This window comes from Haliotis rufescens, unplaced genomic scaffold, assembly GCF_023055435.1.
Source record: "Haliotis rufescens isolate VD_foot unplaced genomic scaffold, xgHalRufe1.0.p SCAF_3, whole genome shotgun sequence".
Lineage (NCBI taxonomy): Eukaryota > Metazoa > Mollusca > Gastropoda > Lepetellida > Haliotidae > Haliotis > Haliotis rufescens.
This window is the reverse complement of record NW_025964001.1, coordinates 22,447,417-22,464,343: the sequence shown is the minus strand read 5'-3', so window position 1 is coordinate 22,464,343 and position 16,927 is coordinate 22,447,417. Positions and strand designations below refer to the sequence as shown.

Genomic DNA, 16,927 nt, shown 5'->3' with positions numbered 1-16,927 from the left:
AAATTCAGAATCAACAACATATTTTCTATTTTCGACTGACATATAGAGTTTACAAGTTTCAGTGAGTGAGTGGGGTGGTTTTAACGCTGATTAGTTTCAGTTATATCACGGTGTACCATCTTAATTTGGGAGGAAAACCCGAAGTGATGCCGGTGTTAAACGTTTTTCACAATGATGGAGCCCACGAGTGCGTGTAGTGTAGTGTAGTGTAGTGTAGTGTAGTGTAGTGTAGTGTAGTGTAGTGTAGTGTAGTGTAGTGTAGTGTAGTGTAGTGTAGTTGGTGCTGACTGAACAGTGTTGTACTGTAGTGTGTGTGCTCGCTGACTGAAGAGTGTTGAACTGTAGTGTCGTGTAGTGATTGCTGACTGAAGAGTGTTGTACTGTAGTGTAGTGATTGCTGATTGAACATTGTTGCACTGTAGTGTAGTGCTTGCTGACTGAAGAGTGTTGTACTGTAGTGTAGTAATTGCTGACTGAACAGTGTTGTACTGTAGTTCTTGCTGACTGAACAGTGTTGTACTGTAGTGTAGTTCTTGCTGACTGAACAGTGTTGTACTCTAGTGTAGAGCTTGCTGACTGAACAGTGTTGTACTGTAGTGTAGTGCTTGCTGACTGAACTGTGTTGTACTCTAGTGTAGTGCTTGCTGACTGAACAGTGTTGAACTGTAGTTCTTGCTGACTGAACAGTGTTGTACTGTAGTGTAGTAATTGCTGACTGAACAGTGTTGTACTGTAGTGTAGTTCTTGCTGACTGAACAGTGTTGTACTGTAGTGTAGTGCCTGCTGACTGAACAGTGTTGAACTGTAGAGCTTGCTGACTGAACAGTGTTGTACTGTAGTGCAGTTCTTGCTGACTGAACAGTGTTGTACTCTAGTGTAGAGCTTGCTGACTGAACAGTGTTGTACTGTAGTGTAGAGCTTGCTGACTGAACAGTGTTGTACTGTAGTGTAGTTCTTGCTGACTGAACAGTGTTGTACTGTAGTGTAGTGCTTGCTGACTGAACAGTGTTGTACTGTAGTGTAGAGCTTGCTGACTGAACAGTGTTGTACTGTAATGTAGAGCTTGCTGACTGAACAGTGTTGTACTGTAGTGTAGAGCTTGCTGACTGAACAGTGTTGTACTTTAGTGTAGAGCTTGCTGACTGAACAGTGTTGTACTGTAGTGTAGTGCTTGCTGACTGAACAGTGTTGAACTCTAGTTCTTGCTGACTGAACAGTGTTGTACTGTAGTGTAGTAATTGCTGACTGAACAGTGTTGTACTGTAGTTTAGTGATTGCTACCAACCGTGTACCATTTAAGTGAAACCCAATTACTGACCCCGATTTACAAATTGTGTTGTGTAGATGCATACGTTGTCATTTATATTCGCCTAGGAGAAGGCTGGATTAACGAGGTTTCACTTGGTGCATGTCGATCCCAAGTTTAATGAATGTGGAATGAAGACGTGTTTTGGAAAGTCATATTTATTATCCCCGCTACGTTTTCGGAGCAGAACTAAACAAACATGAGAGATAGCTTAACCACATTTGGCACAATGACAGGTCTAGTGGTGAACTGGTGCCCTTTGATAGTTTGGGATTGTTGAACAAATTATTTTTCCATGGCAACCACTATGACTTAGACTGAAAATGACGGTAGTGTTCATTTTCAGAGTAGATCTTGAAAACGGTACAACATTTCTTCACCAAACTAGAGTGAGTTCACTCTATTGTCCACTGCGTAAGCGGCGTCAAGAAAAATGTGTACCTATAAATTATTAAAAAAATAAATTATAAAAATGTAAAAGATATATTTGTAACTCTGTAGTTTCCTCAAAATCCTTATTATTAATTACTTCATTCGGCCTCGCTACACAACACCTTGGCTGCTTCAGATGACACGTACAACCCGCAATTGTGACCAAGATTGTGAGGGTCATGGGATGAGATGCTGGTCTAAGGGAAATAACTCCGTTGCATATAGAAATATCATTTTCACAAACTAGAATTCTCTTGACGTTAACATTTCGAGGTCGGTTCAAACGGTCAGGAAATATTTACAGGAAGCATTAACGATTTTCACCTGGGAGTGTTTTGGCCAGAGAGTATCATTGTGTCCAAACAAGAAATGAGAAAAAACATGATGTAAACAAGAGCATATATTTGTTTGAAGCACCCGTAAAATAGTCGAAAATGGCCAGTGGTGACAACTGAAACACTGTGTTTTCAGTCCAAGCCAGCAATGCTGCATGTTTATCTCTTTTGTTTGTTTGTTTGTTGTTTAACGCCGCACTCAGCAATATTCCAGCTATATGAGGGCGGTCTGTCAAATAATCGAGTCTGGACCAGACAATCCAGTGATTGACATCATGAGCATCGATCTACGCAATTGAGATCGATGACATGTATCAACGAGGACCACCCGATCCCGTTAGTCGCCTTTTACGACAAGCATAGTCGACTTTTACAGCAAGTATTGGTTGCTGAAGACCAATTCTATCCCGGAATCTTCACGGGTCTGCAAAGAAGAGACCCTATATCCTAAATAAGGCACCCACTAACAACAGTAGACGCTTGTGATTTAAATTTATCAATAAAACAGTAGGACTACAGTATAAGTTTGTAAACATCGTTTCTGTCGTATCTGTGTAGCATTTTCCTATATGTCTCGAGTTCTAACCAGTCATGCCAACAAATGTTATGACGAAAGAGTTCACTACCCTTGTGTAAAGATCGCCAGCCGTACACGATCACAGGGATGTATACTCTGTGTGTGTGTGTGTGTGTGTGTGTGTGTGTGTGTGTGTGTGTGTGTGTGTGTGTGTGTGTGTGTGTGTGTGTGCGCGCGTGCGCGTGTGTGGGCGTGTGCGCAAAAACAGGCAGCAAACAATAAGCAGAATTCCGAAGTTCTCTTAAATTGATGAAATTCTATTCTTCATTGTACTGCAAAATACCTTCTCTCTCTATAGATAAACACGTCGTGTTTGTTTATTTTAAGGGATATTGTAAGTCAATATTTGTATCAGAGCTTTCATCCCGCACACAAACACAACTACGACACACCATGCTATTTCGTGTTTTGTACACACAGGTCAATGCGGACCATGATAAGCGAATCACTGAAATGCTCACCACTTGAACACTTACATTCATCCGCCTTGTGCAGCTGAAGTAACGCGAGCGGCCTCACCCGACACACCGACAACACGGCGCACATCACAGGGACGCAACAGGCACGCCACAGGTACATCTCAGGTAGATATGTTTAGACCGAAGTTGCCTTACAAATTCACTTTACAGATAAACCACAAAAACTTTTAATGTAAAATACCATTTTCAAACATCAATCGTAAAGATAACAGTGGTTAATCTGTTTATTTCCTGATTCGGATACCATATAGTGAAGCCTAATGGACTATTAACGAGATTTGTTATATATGTCATTTATTTCATAGCATCTTATTATCTACCATGTAAGTGGCCTCTAAGTATCAACTCAAGATATATAATGTTAACGCTCTTCCTGGATTTTCATGTCTTATTTCTAGGTCAAAAGCAATGGCTTAGTATGCATGAGGACGTTCGAAGACAACGCTTATATTTAGATACGGAAAGTACAGTTCAAACACGAACAATATACTTCCTTGTGTATCACTGCGTAAAACCGCGTCCCGTTGTATTGTAACTGAACAACATGAACTAGGGTCACACTGACAATGCTGGCACAGCCCCACATGTGGATAAACAACTAAAGAAACATGTTAGAGAATCGGGTGGATATGGATTTAAATAAATATAAATAAACTGAATAAAGACGATAAAAATATACAGCTGTAATGTGTGATGGTAAAATTTACATATATACCAATATCATCTAATTATTTGACCCGTGAAGATCCGGGGTTGAATATGTCTTCAGCAACCCATGCTTGCCGTAAAAGGCGACTAACGGGATCGGGTGGTCAGGCTCGCTGACTTGGTTGATGCATGTCATCGTATCCCACTTACGTCGATCTATGCTCATGATGTTAATCACTGGATTGCCTGGTCCAGACTCTTATTTACAGACCGCTGTCACATAACTGGAATATTGCTAAGTGCGGTGTTAAACAGCAAATAAATCACATTTTCATAACGTTTCAGCTCTGTGGGCCTTGTGGTTTCGGAGGTTTAACCCAGTTGTTAAAAAATGTATTCGTTTTCTCTGGCCATGGCATGAATAGTTCTATATCCCATTGTGCTTTCTGAGAAGACAATTCTCAAAGATTTTCATGATTCGACTTTTGTTTTTCCATTGAGGAAACAAATTAATTGTATTTTCTTAACGAAATGTGGCCAAATCTGTGTCCAATTATAACGCTAGAAATCCTCATAAAATTTCACAATCCTCCCTTCAGCCGGTTCGGCCAAGAAGTCGAAAGTTACGGAAACGTAGAATCCTGGTGAGCTAATGAATCCATGCCATATTTGAAAAAAACGAAATGGTGGCAGGGAACGTTGCCATAATATCCTAACTATGAAATGATAGTTAAACAGTGTCTAAAAACGCGCTGTTAAGATTTTTTGTGCTATAATAAATGGCTCCAGGGGTACTCGCGAGAACGCAACGTCTGATCAATTGTAACCATGGTCTGCATACGTAATACATGTCGTACTCTTTTACTTCACAGTTTTCAAAATGGCTGAGATGGATATCGCTTCCTTTTCTTCCGAAGTTAATTCCTGTTCCAAACTACAGAAGGAACTGGCTACGGAACTACGTGACTTTGCTGAAAACCTCAAGTCTAAACAGAGAAAAGTTGACATCGCAAAACTCACTTCCTCAAATGCGGGTCTCGTTGGCGGAGGTCTTGCAATCGCAGGCTTGGCTCTGGCACCCGTCACTGCAGGGGTCTCATTGGGCCTGACCATAGCAGGGGGCGTGGTTGGGGGAGGGGGTGCCGTGTCGGGTATATCGTCCATGATTGTTAACTATCGCATCACCAAGAACGCAGAAAAACATTTATCGCAAAAGCTTCATGATTATGCGGAAATGTCAGAAGATATAAACACAAAATTGAATAAATTAATAAAAACATTACAAGAACCAGAGAGGATTATTCTGCAAGGTCATATTGAAAAGAGTAACTTTATCAACATGAACACGAAGAAGGATATCATTGGAATGATCAGAAACGCTAATAAAAAGTCACTTCCGCTGGCTCTTGCAGGCAAGGGAAAAACAGTTTTCAAATCAATCGACGTCGTCGTTGACTCTGTGATCAAGGCCGTTAGAATTAGCAAGGCAACGAAACGTGCTGTTGATGTTGTAGGGGGAATTGCAGCTGGTGCCGAGATGTCTTCCAGAGTTGCTAGTGCCGGAAAGTCTGTAGGAACGGCAGCTGAAGCAGGCACTGAAGTCACTTCCGCTGCTGGGAGGGCTGCCACCGCCGGAAAGGTTGCAGCGTCCGGCGTCAAGGTCGGGGGTGTGGTTCTTGCCGCTGCCGGAGTGGCAGTAGATCTCGGGTCGATTATTTATTACAGTCGTAAAATACACAAAAACGAACCCTCAAAGAATGTTGAGAACATCTTGAAAGTGGCTGATTGTCTTGATGACAAAGAATAAGGGAAGGAATTGTCACAATCCCATTTCACACAACAGTAATATGTAAATATGATTTGATTTGTTCAAAGTTTATGTATAGAAAGAATCAGCTGTGGGCGGTGGCAAGATTCAGCCATATTTATGTACGCTTTATTTGAATAAACACTATCCCGTTGGGAATATAACACAAAGAAAGATCCTACTGATGAGCTTCATCGCACAACGGTATTCACATACCCTATTCGGTTGACATATTCACTCGTATTTTACTATTCTATGGTATTGCCACTCCTAGGTTAATGCATGAGTTAGTGAGTGAGTGAGCGAGTGATGATTGGTTTATATCAAAATTCCAGAAACACGTGGAGGACAACAACAATTGACTTCTACAGTTGTACATATCTCGAGAATTGAATGCGTGTGGTCGGCGTTTGACGTATTAAGTATAAAGACATTGCAAAATAGTATTGAGAAATGTGTTTCTTATTTACCAAGATCTTTAAGCGTTGCTTCGTCAATAGTTTGTGTGTTTGTTGTTTAACGCCGCACTGAGCAATATTCCAGCTATATGACGGCGATCTGTGAATAATCGAGTCTTGACCAGACAATCTAGTCTTTGACATCTTCGGCATCGATCTATGCAATTGGGATACGATACGTTAAACAACAAACAAACAAACCGCATTAAGGTGCCATTTCAAAACTTTGTCATCTGTTAGAGGGAGCCTAAAGCTTAGTCATAAGAGCTGATCATAATAGGGATCGGCGCGGTGTTCACTCTGTCTTCCACTGGTTTGGCTAGACTCATGTGCATGCCGCCGCGGAACATTGTTGCTGGAACATTAATTACGTCGTAAAAGAACATACAAAACAGTTGTATTATCCATTTACGTTTACACCGAATAACTTCACCAGGTCAGTAATGGTGAAAGGGGAATCCGGTTAGTGAAATTTTATTATTCGTGATCCATGTGTGTGTGTGTTGATGGTATAGCTAATCTGTGGCACAATCTGTAGCGTGAGATTTACAAACATGCATGGTTGTTCAAGAATCTGAACAGTGTTAATTCAGTGGAAGATGGTGCACAGGATAGATAGATACACTGTAGATACATGGATCAACAAAAATGTGTACATTCAAATTAAAAACATGTAAACAATTTTTTTATTAAAAATACAATATGTGTATTTGTGTACAGCTACGAATTCCTGTGATGTATGCCTTCTCCGTAGTTTCCTCAATTTTTTAATTTTTTTATTAAAGACTTCATTCGGCCTCGCTACAGAACACCTGGGCTGCTTCAGATGACACGTACAACCCGCAATTGTGACCAAGTTCGTGCGGCTCGTGTGACGAGTTGCTGGTCTGAGGGAATATCTCCGTTGCATATAGAAATATCATTTTCACAAACTAGAATTCTCTTGACGTTAGCATTTCGAGGTCGGTTCAAACGGTCAGAACATATTTACAGCAAGCATTAACGATTTTCACCTGGGAGTATGTTTGGTTACAGTGTATCATTGTGTCTAAACAGGACCGCCTCCGTGGTCCAGTGGTAGAGCGTCCGCCCGGAGAGCGGAAGGTCCGGGGTCCGCTCGGCATTAATGGACTGAAACAAGGACTTGTCGCCTCGGAGTCAGTATACTGTGTCCGAGTAGGGTATTCATGTTAAACTGCGGCATGGTATATCAGTGTGCTAGCACTATAAATCGGCATCAGTCCGGACTAGTACAAGCAGCCACACACACACAAACAAGTGCATTCACGTCGCTATATAAGTGCAATAATCTTAGACGCGACGTTAAACCCAATTTCACCTCACCTCACCTCACCTCACCTGTGTCTAAACGAGAAATGAGAAAGAGCAATGTGAACAAGAGCATATTTTATTGTTTAAAGCATTCGTAAAATATCCGAAAAAGGCCAGCGGTGGAGTATCAAACTCCTCGTAAACACTGATGTCGTCTCAGCCAGCAATGGTATGACGTGTATCTCTGCAGAGTAGAGACTATTTACCTCTAATAAGGCAATCACTATCAACGATAGACGCATGTGATTTGAATTTATCAATATAACAGTATGACTACAGTACAACTGGATATTCCTCTGCGACAAGAAAGTTTGAAAACATCGTTTTTTGTGTAGCATTTTCCTTTATGTCTCGAGTTCTAACCAGTCATGCGAGCAAATTTTATGACGAAAGAGTTAATTTCCCTTGTGGAACGTTCGCCAGCCGTACACGATCACAGGGATGTATACTGTGCGTGTGTGTGTGTGTGCGTAAATAACAGACAGCAAACAAAATGTTGATATGATGTTGTTGTTGCATTAGGTGTTTAAGAGGTCGCCTTCTGCCTAGGCAATTTCGGCTGACCTGTCCCTCTTTGGGACTCCTGTGTGTGAGAAGGGTTCACATATCTATTGTGAGTTCGGTGTTCACATAATTTCTGTTTTTGCATTGATATGATTTCTATTTTCTTATATTGATATGATTTCATTTTTATCCTTGGCTGCTCTGTTTATATACGTTCGAGCAGCTGTCCATCTCTCAGAAATAGAGTTAGTTTGGCCTTCGCTATTGCATCTCTTGGCTTTAGGAGATCTATGACAGATAGCGGATCTAACTGCAATTCTTGTTTTAACCTAGCCCGGGCCGGGGCATGGTCTTGACATTCTAGTAACAGGTGGTCAATGGTTTCAGCCTGATTGCAAGATGAACAAACCTTGTCATAGTGCTTTTTGTGACCAAGTCTGAGGCGTGAGATAGCAGTTTCAATTTTCCTTTCATTTGAGTATGAGTTTGGCTTTTGTTGGACCTTGGGTTGAATTTTGTATAGCCATCTGCCGATCTTACTTGCGTCCCATTGGGTTTGCCATCTTTTTGCTATGGAGGCTTTGATTTTGCTTTTTATCTCTAGTTTACTAAAGGGAATAGGCTGTATATCCGCTTTGTCTAGAGCTAGCTTCGCCAGTGAGTCTGCTTTTTCATTTCCATGAATATCTATGTGAGAGGGGATCCAACACAGCTCCACCTGTTGCCCTTGGTCCGATAGTTTTGTATATTCGTATAGAATATTGTTGACTGTGTTTGGCCTGGAGTTTGAGTTTCTTCCACTGATGGCCTGAAGTGCACTTAGCGAGTCTGATAGGACGACTGCCTTTGCTTCCGGGAGTTCCGGTATGAGTTTGAGTGCATGATGAATTGCCTCCAATTCAGCCGTGAATACTGACTGACCATCGGGCAAGCGAACTGAATGTGCTTGGGGTTTGGAGCTGTGGATATGGATCCCGTAACCAGCACTGTTGTTGATAGGATTCTTGGATCCATCAGTGTATATATGGGCCCAGCTGTCCCAGGTAGTTTGAATTTTAGTGATAGCTACTGAACGTAGTAGGGTTGGGTTTTCTCTTTTAGTGACTTCTGATGTTAAAGCAGTGTCAACTTTGGGAGTTTGTAAAGTCCAGGGAGGGTGTAACCCTTTGTAGTGACTTTCTGGAGGCTGAATGTCATCGCAATTGTGACTTCGAATGAGTTCACGTACTAATATCCCAGATGGCTTTAGTGAGGGATTTTTTCGAGCTAGGGCCTCATCTCGAGCGTTTTTGTCTTGCCATATCTTTTTAACCAAAGGGTTTGATGTTCGTCCCCAGAACGATAATATTGCCTGCTCTCGTCTTAGTTGATATGAGCAGAAATCCGTTGTCATATATTGATGAAATTCTATTCTTCATTGTATTGTGAAAGACCATCTCTCACGTAAGTGTTTATATAAGAATTGACTTTCACTTTGTGTGAGTTCATTGGAGTATGAACCTTCATAAAGTGAGGGCCAAACATTGTATGAACGTCGGAGTTTGGCCCTCTCTCTATGAAGGTTCATACTCCAATGAACTCACACAAAGCGAAGGTCAATTTTTAAATGAACGTCAATTTCGCGGTCATGTGACCGACCTCTCGTCCAATGGAAAAGCCGTATATCGTGTAAACTTCAAATTAAAAAATAATTATATAGACAGGGACGTTAGATATTGAAATTCATTTTTTGTATCAGAACTTCGAATTCGTTCGAAAACCGGTGAAAAGCCCGCTCACAAAGACAACTATTACCCACAATGCTATTCAGTGTTTATTTTGTACCATCATAAGCGAATCACTAACATGTTTAACATTTGAACACTGGTTATATCCCATTAGTTAGACGTCCCATTAGTTAGACGTCCCAAATGTTAGACATTTTTATTTAGGCAAAGAGGGAATATACCTGCAGGTGTAATGGTTCAGTCCTAATTAGATTAAAGTACTGAGTAGGGATAGGGGACTCACAGTTTAGGGAGTATATATGTTACAATTTTGTTTAATTAACCTAAATTACCTTACTCTCAGCACCGGTTCAATAGGCATGAGATTAACGATGTAAACTATGGAGTAGCTTAATTGTCTTACTGTATGATCAGTTGAAGGAGTTGAGTTTAGATTATCTACTTATCAAACAAATAAATATGATATTGGGGTACGTATCATCATCAGTATCTATATAGCTGGCTTAAGGAAAGTAGAGCACCTCACCTCTCGGCGTGGTAGTGAGCAGTTGATATTAGATGGATATATTTACAACAGAAACCGCGAGAGGCAAACCTGCACACATTGGAGATGTGTCGTCAAGACGTGCACTGGGAACTGTACGACTGTCGCTGATAAATAAACTGTTACAGTTATTAAATGTAAAGTGTACATTACCAAAAACTGTCACAAAGTGTTGTTACAAACTGTATAAAATTTATCAAATGTAAAGTGTCATTACATGTTAAGTATGATATTAATGTATCTATTTAAAGCTACTTTGCTTTGTTTGTCAGATCTTATCTGGACTATTCCATTTTAAAGTCTGAGGTAACAAGCATAAGGATTAGTGTGCACTCAACCGTTTAAAGTTTTGTTATAAGCTGTCTAACTATTGGGACGTCTAACTAATGGGAGGACACCCTAACACTCAGCCGCGACGCTGTGCAGCCGAAGTCACATAACCGGCTTAACCCGACACACCGACAACACGCCGCTAAAAATAGGGGCACATCAGGCACACCACAGGTACATCACAGGTAGATAAGTTGCCTTACAAATTCACTTTACAGATAAACCACAAGAACTTTTAATGTAAAATATCATTTTCAAACATCAATCGAAAAGGTAACAGTGGTTAATCTGTTGATTTCATGATTCGAATATCATATAGTGAAGCCTAATGGACTATTAACGAGATCTGCGATATATGTCATTTATTTCTTAGCATCTTATTATCTACCATGTAAGTGCCCTCAAAGTATCAACTCAAGATATATAATGAAAACGCTCTTCCTTGATTTTCATGTCTTATTTCTAACGCGTGTAATACAACGTTTATAGTTAGATATGGGAAGGACAGTTCAAACAAGAACAATTTACTTCCTTGTGTATCACTGTGTAAACCGCGCCCCGTTGTATTGTAACTGAACAACATGAACTAGGGTCACACTGACAAAGCGGACACAGACATATAGTTAAGAGAGATTTAGAGATTTAAATAAATATAAATAAATTGATTAAAGATGATAAAAAATACAGCTGTTATGTGTGATGGTAAATATCACATATAAAACAATAACACTTCATTATTTATTTATTCTTAACTGCTGACCGAAAGAAACTATACAACCATGTTTGATGGTGTCGGAAATGAAACAAACAAGAAATGGTTACACGACGGTGATGTATTTGATGCAAGCATCATATTTGTGTTTCGGCGACAGTTTTCAGGCTACAAACGTTTTCATAACGTTTGTAATGCCTTGGTCAAATCCAGTTTTCAGGTGAATGGTTTCCTTTGTCCGACAGTTGGGTTGCATCGTTTGTTTATGTGAAGAAAATAAAACTAAAGCAACTAGTTACTTATTTTTCTTTGATCTACATAACCCCTTACTGTTAGTAAGATCCATACATGTGCTTTATGTATGATAAAGGTCTTCCCGTGACCTGTCTTCAGAAACCCATGCTGGTCTTAAGAGGCGACTAACAGGATCGGGTGGTCAGGCTCGCTGACTTGGTTGATGCACGTCATAGCATACCATTTGCGAAGATCGATGCCCACGATAACGAGTATCGCGAGTATCTATTCATTCCATGAAAGGACGTGTTGGAATTGCACTGCATGCATCATATTGGTTAATGTCATGTATCCAGCATGTTCTCTTGTGAACATGGCACCACATGCATCAGATTGGTTGATGTCTCGTATCCTGCATGTTATCATGTGGACAGGGCACCACATGCACCACATTGGTTGATGTCTTGTATCCAGCATGTTTTCATGTTGACAGGGCACCACATGCACCACATTGATTGATGTCATGTATCCTGCATTTTCTCATGTGGACAGGGCACCACATGCATCAGATTGGTTGATATCATGTATCCAGCGTGTTCTCGTGTGGACAGGGCACCACATGCATCAGATTGGTTGATGTCTTGTATCCAGCGTGTTCTCGTGTGGACAGGGCACCACATGCATCACATTGATTGATGTCTTGTATCCAGCATGTTCTCATGTGGACAGGGCACCACATGCATCAGATTGGTTGATGTCTTGTATCCAGCGTGTTCTCGTGTGGACAGGGCACCACATGCATCAGATTGGTTGATGTCTTGTATCCAGCATGTTCTCATGTGGACAGGGCACCACATGCATCAGATTGGTTGTTGCCTTGTATCCAGCGTGTTCTCGTGTGGACAGGGCACCACATGCATCAGATTGGTTGTTGCCTTGTATCCAGCGTGTTCTCATGTGGACAGGGCACTTGTTAGTCCATAGGGAGACTGAGCGAATGTTGTTTTACTCCTCAATCAGCAACATTGCAGCTGTATTCAACTGTAAATAATCGAAAGCATAAGTAGGGTTAGCTATCAGAGTCAGCGGCCCCCCGATCCACTTTAGTCGACTTTACGACATGTATAGGTAAAAAGGTATCGATATTACCTCGGGATCCGTGAAGATACATGTTAGAATAGGTCTTCAGATTGTTTGGTCCAGACTCCATTATTTACAGACCGCCATGATAAATTGAAAATATATAACTGAGTTCAGGGTTAAACAGCAAACAAACAAACTAACACATCTTTATAACGGTTCAGCTCTCTGTGCCTTGTGGTTTCTGAGATTTTACCCAATTGTTTAAAAAAAAGTTTGATTTTTACTGGCCATGGCATAAACAAATCTAAATCCCATTGTGTTGCTATACATGGTCCAATGCTTCAGATTTCTGGCTTCTATTGAAGAAACAAATTATTGAAGAAATCCTCCTAAAGTTTCAGAATCCTCCCTTCAGCGGGTTCGGCAAAGAAGTCGAAAGTTACCAAAACGAAGAATCCTGGTGAGCTAATGAATCCATGTCATATTTGGAAAAACTAACACCGTTTATAGTGGTCATTGAACGTTGCCTCAACTGACATAAAAAATATCAATGAAATGACAGTAAGCATATGCTAAAATCATACATATTGTGTAACATGACCTGTTTAGTTACGACACTTTTGTGTTATAATAAATGGCTATAGGAGTACTCAAAAACGCGAAAACGCGACGATTGTCTACTTGTAACCATGATCTACATACGTAAAACATGTACTCTTTTTACTTTAGTTTTCAAAATGGCTGAGGTGGATATTGCTTCCTTTTGTTCCGAAGTTAATTCCTGCTCCAAACTACAGAAGGAACTGGCTACGGAACTACGTGACTTTGCTGAAAACCTCAAGTCTAAACAGAGAAAAGTTGACATCGCAAAACTCACTTCCTCAAATGTGGGTCTCGTTGGCGGAGTTCTTGCAATCGCAGGCTTGGCTCTGGCACCCGTCACTGCAGGGGTCTCATTGGGCCTGACCATAGCAGGGGGCGTGGTTGGGGGAGGGACTGCCGTGTCGGGTATATCGTCCATGATTGTTAATTATCGCATCACAAAGAACGCAGAGAAACATTTATCGCAAAAGCTTCATGATTATGCGGAAATGTCAGAAGATATAAACAAAAAATTGAATAAATTAATAAAAACATTGCAAGAACCAGAGAGGATTATTCTGCAAGGTCATATTGAAAAGAGTAACTTTATCAACATGGACACGAAGAGGGACATCATAAGAAGGATCAGAAGCGCTGTAGAAGCGTCACTTCCGCTGTCTCTTGGGCTCAAGGGAAAAGCAGTTCTCAAATCAATCGAAGTCGTCACCAAATCTGTAATCAAGGCCGTTAGAATTATCAAGGCATCGAAACGTGCTGTTGATGTTGCACGGGGAATAACAGCTGGTGCCGAGATGTCTTCCAGAGTTGCTAGTGCCGCAAAGTCTGTAGGAACGGCAGCTGATGCAGGCACTGACGTCACTTCCGCTGCTGGGAAGGCTGCCACTGCCGGTAAGGCTGCAGCGTCCGGCGTCAAGGTCGCGGGTGTGGTTCTTGCCGCTGTCGGAGTGGCAGTAGATCTCGGATCGATTATTTACTTCAGTCGTAAAATACACAAAAACGAACCCTCAAAGAATGTTGAGAACATCTTGAAAGTGGCTGATTGTCTTGAGGGCAAAGAATAAGGGAAGAAATTGTCACAATCCCATTTCAGACTCCGACAGTAATATGTAAATATGATTTGATTTTTTCAAAGTTTATGTTTAGGAAGAATCAGCTGTGGGCGATGATGAGATTCAGCCATATTCATGTGCCGCTAATAGGAACAGGTAGAGATGCTGCAGTGCATCAATTGTTCCCCGCCATATAATGGCATATGCAGAGGAAGGAAGTGTAAGCAATGGGAGGAGAGGATTGGTGTAAAGTACAAATTGGTTGTTACTAATGTAGTTATCATTGGAAAGCATAATAAAAGAAACAGTGTCTTTAAATGGTCAGCACAAAGAAAACCTAGGCAGGAAAACACATAATTGGGCCTGTCAGGAGGAACTTGGTATATACCCACTATAAGTACCAATGATATAAAAAAAAAAATTGATTACAAGTCCTATATAGATAACACAACAAACGTCATTCTTAAACATGGTTTTGCAGTAAATACCAAAGGGGCGGTCGGGTAGCCTAGTGGTTAAAGCGTTCGCTCGTCACGCCGAAGACCCGGATTCGATTCCCGACATGGGTACAATGTGTGAAGGCCATTTCTGGTGTCCCCCGCCGTGATATTGCTGGAATATTGCTAAAAGCGGCGTAAAACCATACTCAGTCAGTCAGTCAGTAAATATCAATCTTTCTGGTCACAATGTTGGCTGGGTTAAATAAAACAAACTTTTGAAATAGTAAACACAAATAAATGTACTGAATCCACTGTAAATACACTTCAGTCCAACTAAATGTGGAAATATGTTCACGCATTCATGAAAGGAATCCCATTGATCCAACAGCAAGTTAAGAACATACCGGTTGGTCAAGTCACCTATAAATATTGAGAATTATCTTACATATTGTAAAAACAAAGCTTATAGGTCATATTCGTTTAGTTTAAGCTATCACAAACTAAAAATAGAAACTGGTAGATATACACAAAAAAACAATCCCATTGGAACAAAGTCTCTGTGAAACATGTGATGTCTTAGAAGATGAGCAACATAATGTATTGTATAAAATACAACCAAGAAAGAGAATCACAAATAATCTTCAATCACGATAACGAATTTTGTACGCTCTTACAATTCTTAATAAGTTTTACCAACAGTTAGCCAGAAACAATTTCCAAGATCTGTTATCATATATATAATTATAAACAAATTCCTTGTATGTAGAACATTACCATAATTTTGCTCAATTCTCATATCATTATAATACACTTGTTGTAATATAAAATTGTTATAATATACATCCTTTGTATCTTGAATGTACCTGTGTGTTTTGCACTTATTATGCATATTTTTTGTAGTTTGTGATAGTGTAATATTGCCACTGTTTCTACATGGAATGTTACGCAATACAAATCTCATCTTAAACATCTTTGTTGTATGATAGTTTGTTACAGTTGTGTACGGGGGGGGGGGGGGGGGGGGGCACGGTTGGCTGAATCGCCTATGGCGCTGCATTCGCTGTGCAGAGTTGTGTCCCTTGGGCATGCAAGAAACCTATGGCAGTGTGTTCTAATTCCGGTTGGCCCCGTGCTCGTGGGTTTCACTTAAGTGGGAAACGTTTAAGACCTGCATCACTTCGGGCTTTCCTCCAAAATCAAGCTGACACGCCGTGATAAAAGTGGACTACTATTTAAAACAGCGTTAAACCAAACTCACTCACTCACTCATTACTCTTGTGTACGGTTCCGTTTGGTTAACTGGGATAGTGATGTGATTACAGCCAGTTTAGATTTGAAGTATGTTTAGAAGAATGTTACTACGTTCAGCCCAAACATCGTGAATATATAATGCAACCGTATTATATTTTAGGCAAATAATTGCAATTTCAGACCAACCTGTTGATTTCCTATCTATCAAGAAGCAAAGAACACTTACGGGTGTGTGATCTCTGCCGGAAGTTAGAAAATACTGTCCAAGTAATAAACCATGCAGAACATTTAACCCCCGCATGAAACGGTATGAATCTTACATTACATACAGTGAACTACTAGAGGTGAGGTGAGGTGAGGTGAGGTGAGGTGAAATGGGGTTTAACCCTCTGGATGCCGAGTTTTTTTTCTGACGCACATTTTCCTAAGATCGGAAAAGTGAAGTTTGTGCGAGAATTGCGCTCACGCGGCACTGGATCTACCTCTGGCTATAAAATTACCCAGAGGTGGAGAATATGAAATTTCTTATTTAATAGTGTAAATTTAACTGTAAATATCAAACCGGTTTTTAAAAAAGACACTCCTAAGTGTTGTCCGAGAATTTATTCTGCGTTGAAAAACAGTAAATTTCTCCGCTTTTTATCGTACACCGATAAAAGTACTGTGCGACATTTTTTTTTATTAAGAAGATTTACGGAAACTGTGAGCGAACAAAATAATGCCTAATAGCTGAACGACATAATAATATATCAAATGGAGTTATATGCGTATGTATAACGACATACATTCAATTCCAAAAATAGCATGCCGTAAATGACGAAAACTGATTTATCTCTATGACGTCAAAAGGTGACAGAGAGGTTACACACGTACAAAGAAAAGGGGGCATAACTCCGCTATGCTTAGCTCTAGTTTGTTGTAACTCAGGTCACTTGGTGAGAATTAACTGTGGGTAAGGACAATATATTTTCGTGGTGTTTTGTTCAGGAGGAACCAAACTATTCCAACACAAATATCAATATTGAAACTGTACACGTTTAGTTATAAAATATACCCATCAGAAATGATGAAATCGT

The 16,927-nt window shown here is 40.4% G+C and overlaps 2 protein-coding genes across 2 annotated transcripts; both read left to right on the top strand.

Moving 5' to 3' along the window:
• Positions 1–3,149: 3,149 nt before the first annotated feature.
• On the top strand, positions 3,150–6,087 carry LOC124146471 (apolipoprotein L3-like). The gene is made up of 2 exons (XM_048403921.1): positions 3,150–3,234; positions 4,650–6,087. Exon 2 carries the CDS (start codon positions 4,658–4,660, stop codon positions 5,582–5,584), a length of 927 nt encoding a protein of 308 aa, XP_048259878.1. The 5' UTR covers positions 3,150–3,234; positions 4,650–4,657; the 3' UTR covers positions 5,585–6,087.
• A 4,467-nt stretch (positions 6,088–10,554) lies between these two features.
• LOC124146470 (apolipoprotein L3-like) lies at positions 10,555–15,567 on the top strand. The gene is made up of 3 exons (XM_046516775.2): positions 10,555–10,664; positions 12,904–12,968; positions 13,238–15,567. Exon 3 carries the CDS (start codon positions 13,246–13,248, stop codon positions 14,170–14,172), a length of 927 nt encoding a protein of 308 aa, XP_046372731.2. The 5' UTR covers positions 10,555–10,664; positions 12,904–12,968; positions 13,238–13,245; the 3' UTR covers positions 14,173–15,567.
• Positions 15,568–16,927: the final 1,360 nt, after the last annotated feature.

What these genes read in the sequence shown, in the direction of transcription:
- LOC124146471 (XM_048403921.1), top strand. Translation starts at nt 4,658, where the DNA reads ATGGCTGAGATGGATATCGCTTCCTTTTCTTCCGAAGTTAATTCCTGT.
- LOC124146470 (XM_046516775.2), top strand. Translation starts at nt 13,246, where the DNA reads ATGGCTGAGGTGGATATTGCTTCCTTTTGTTCCGAAGTTAATTCCTGC.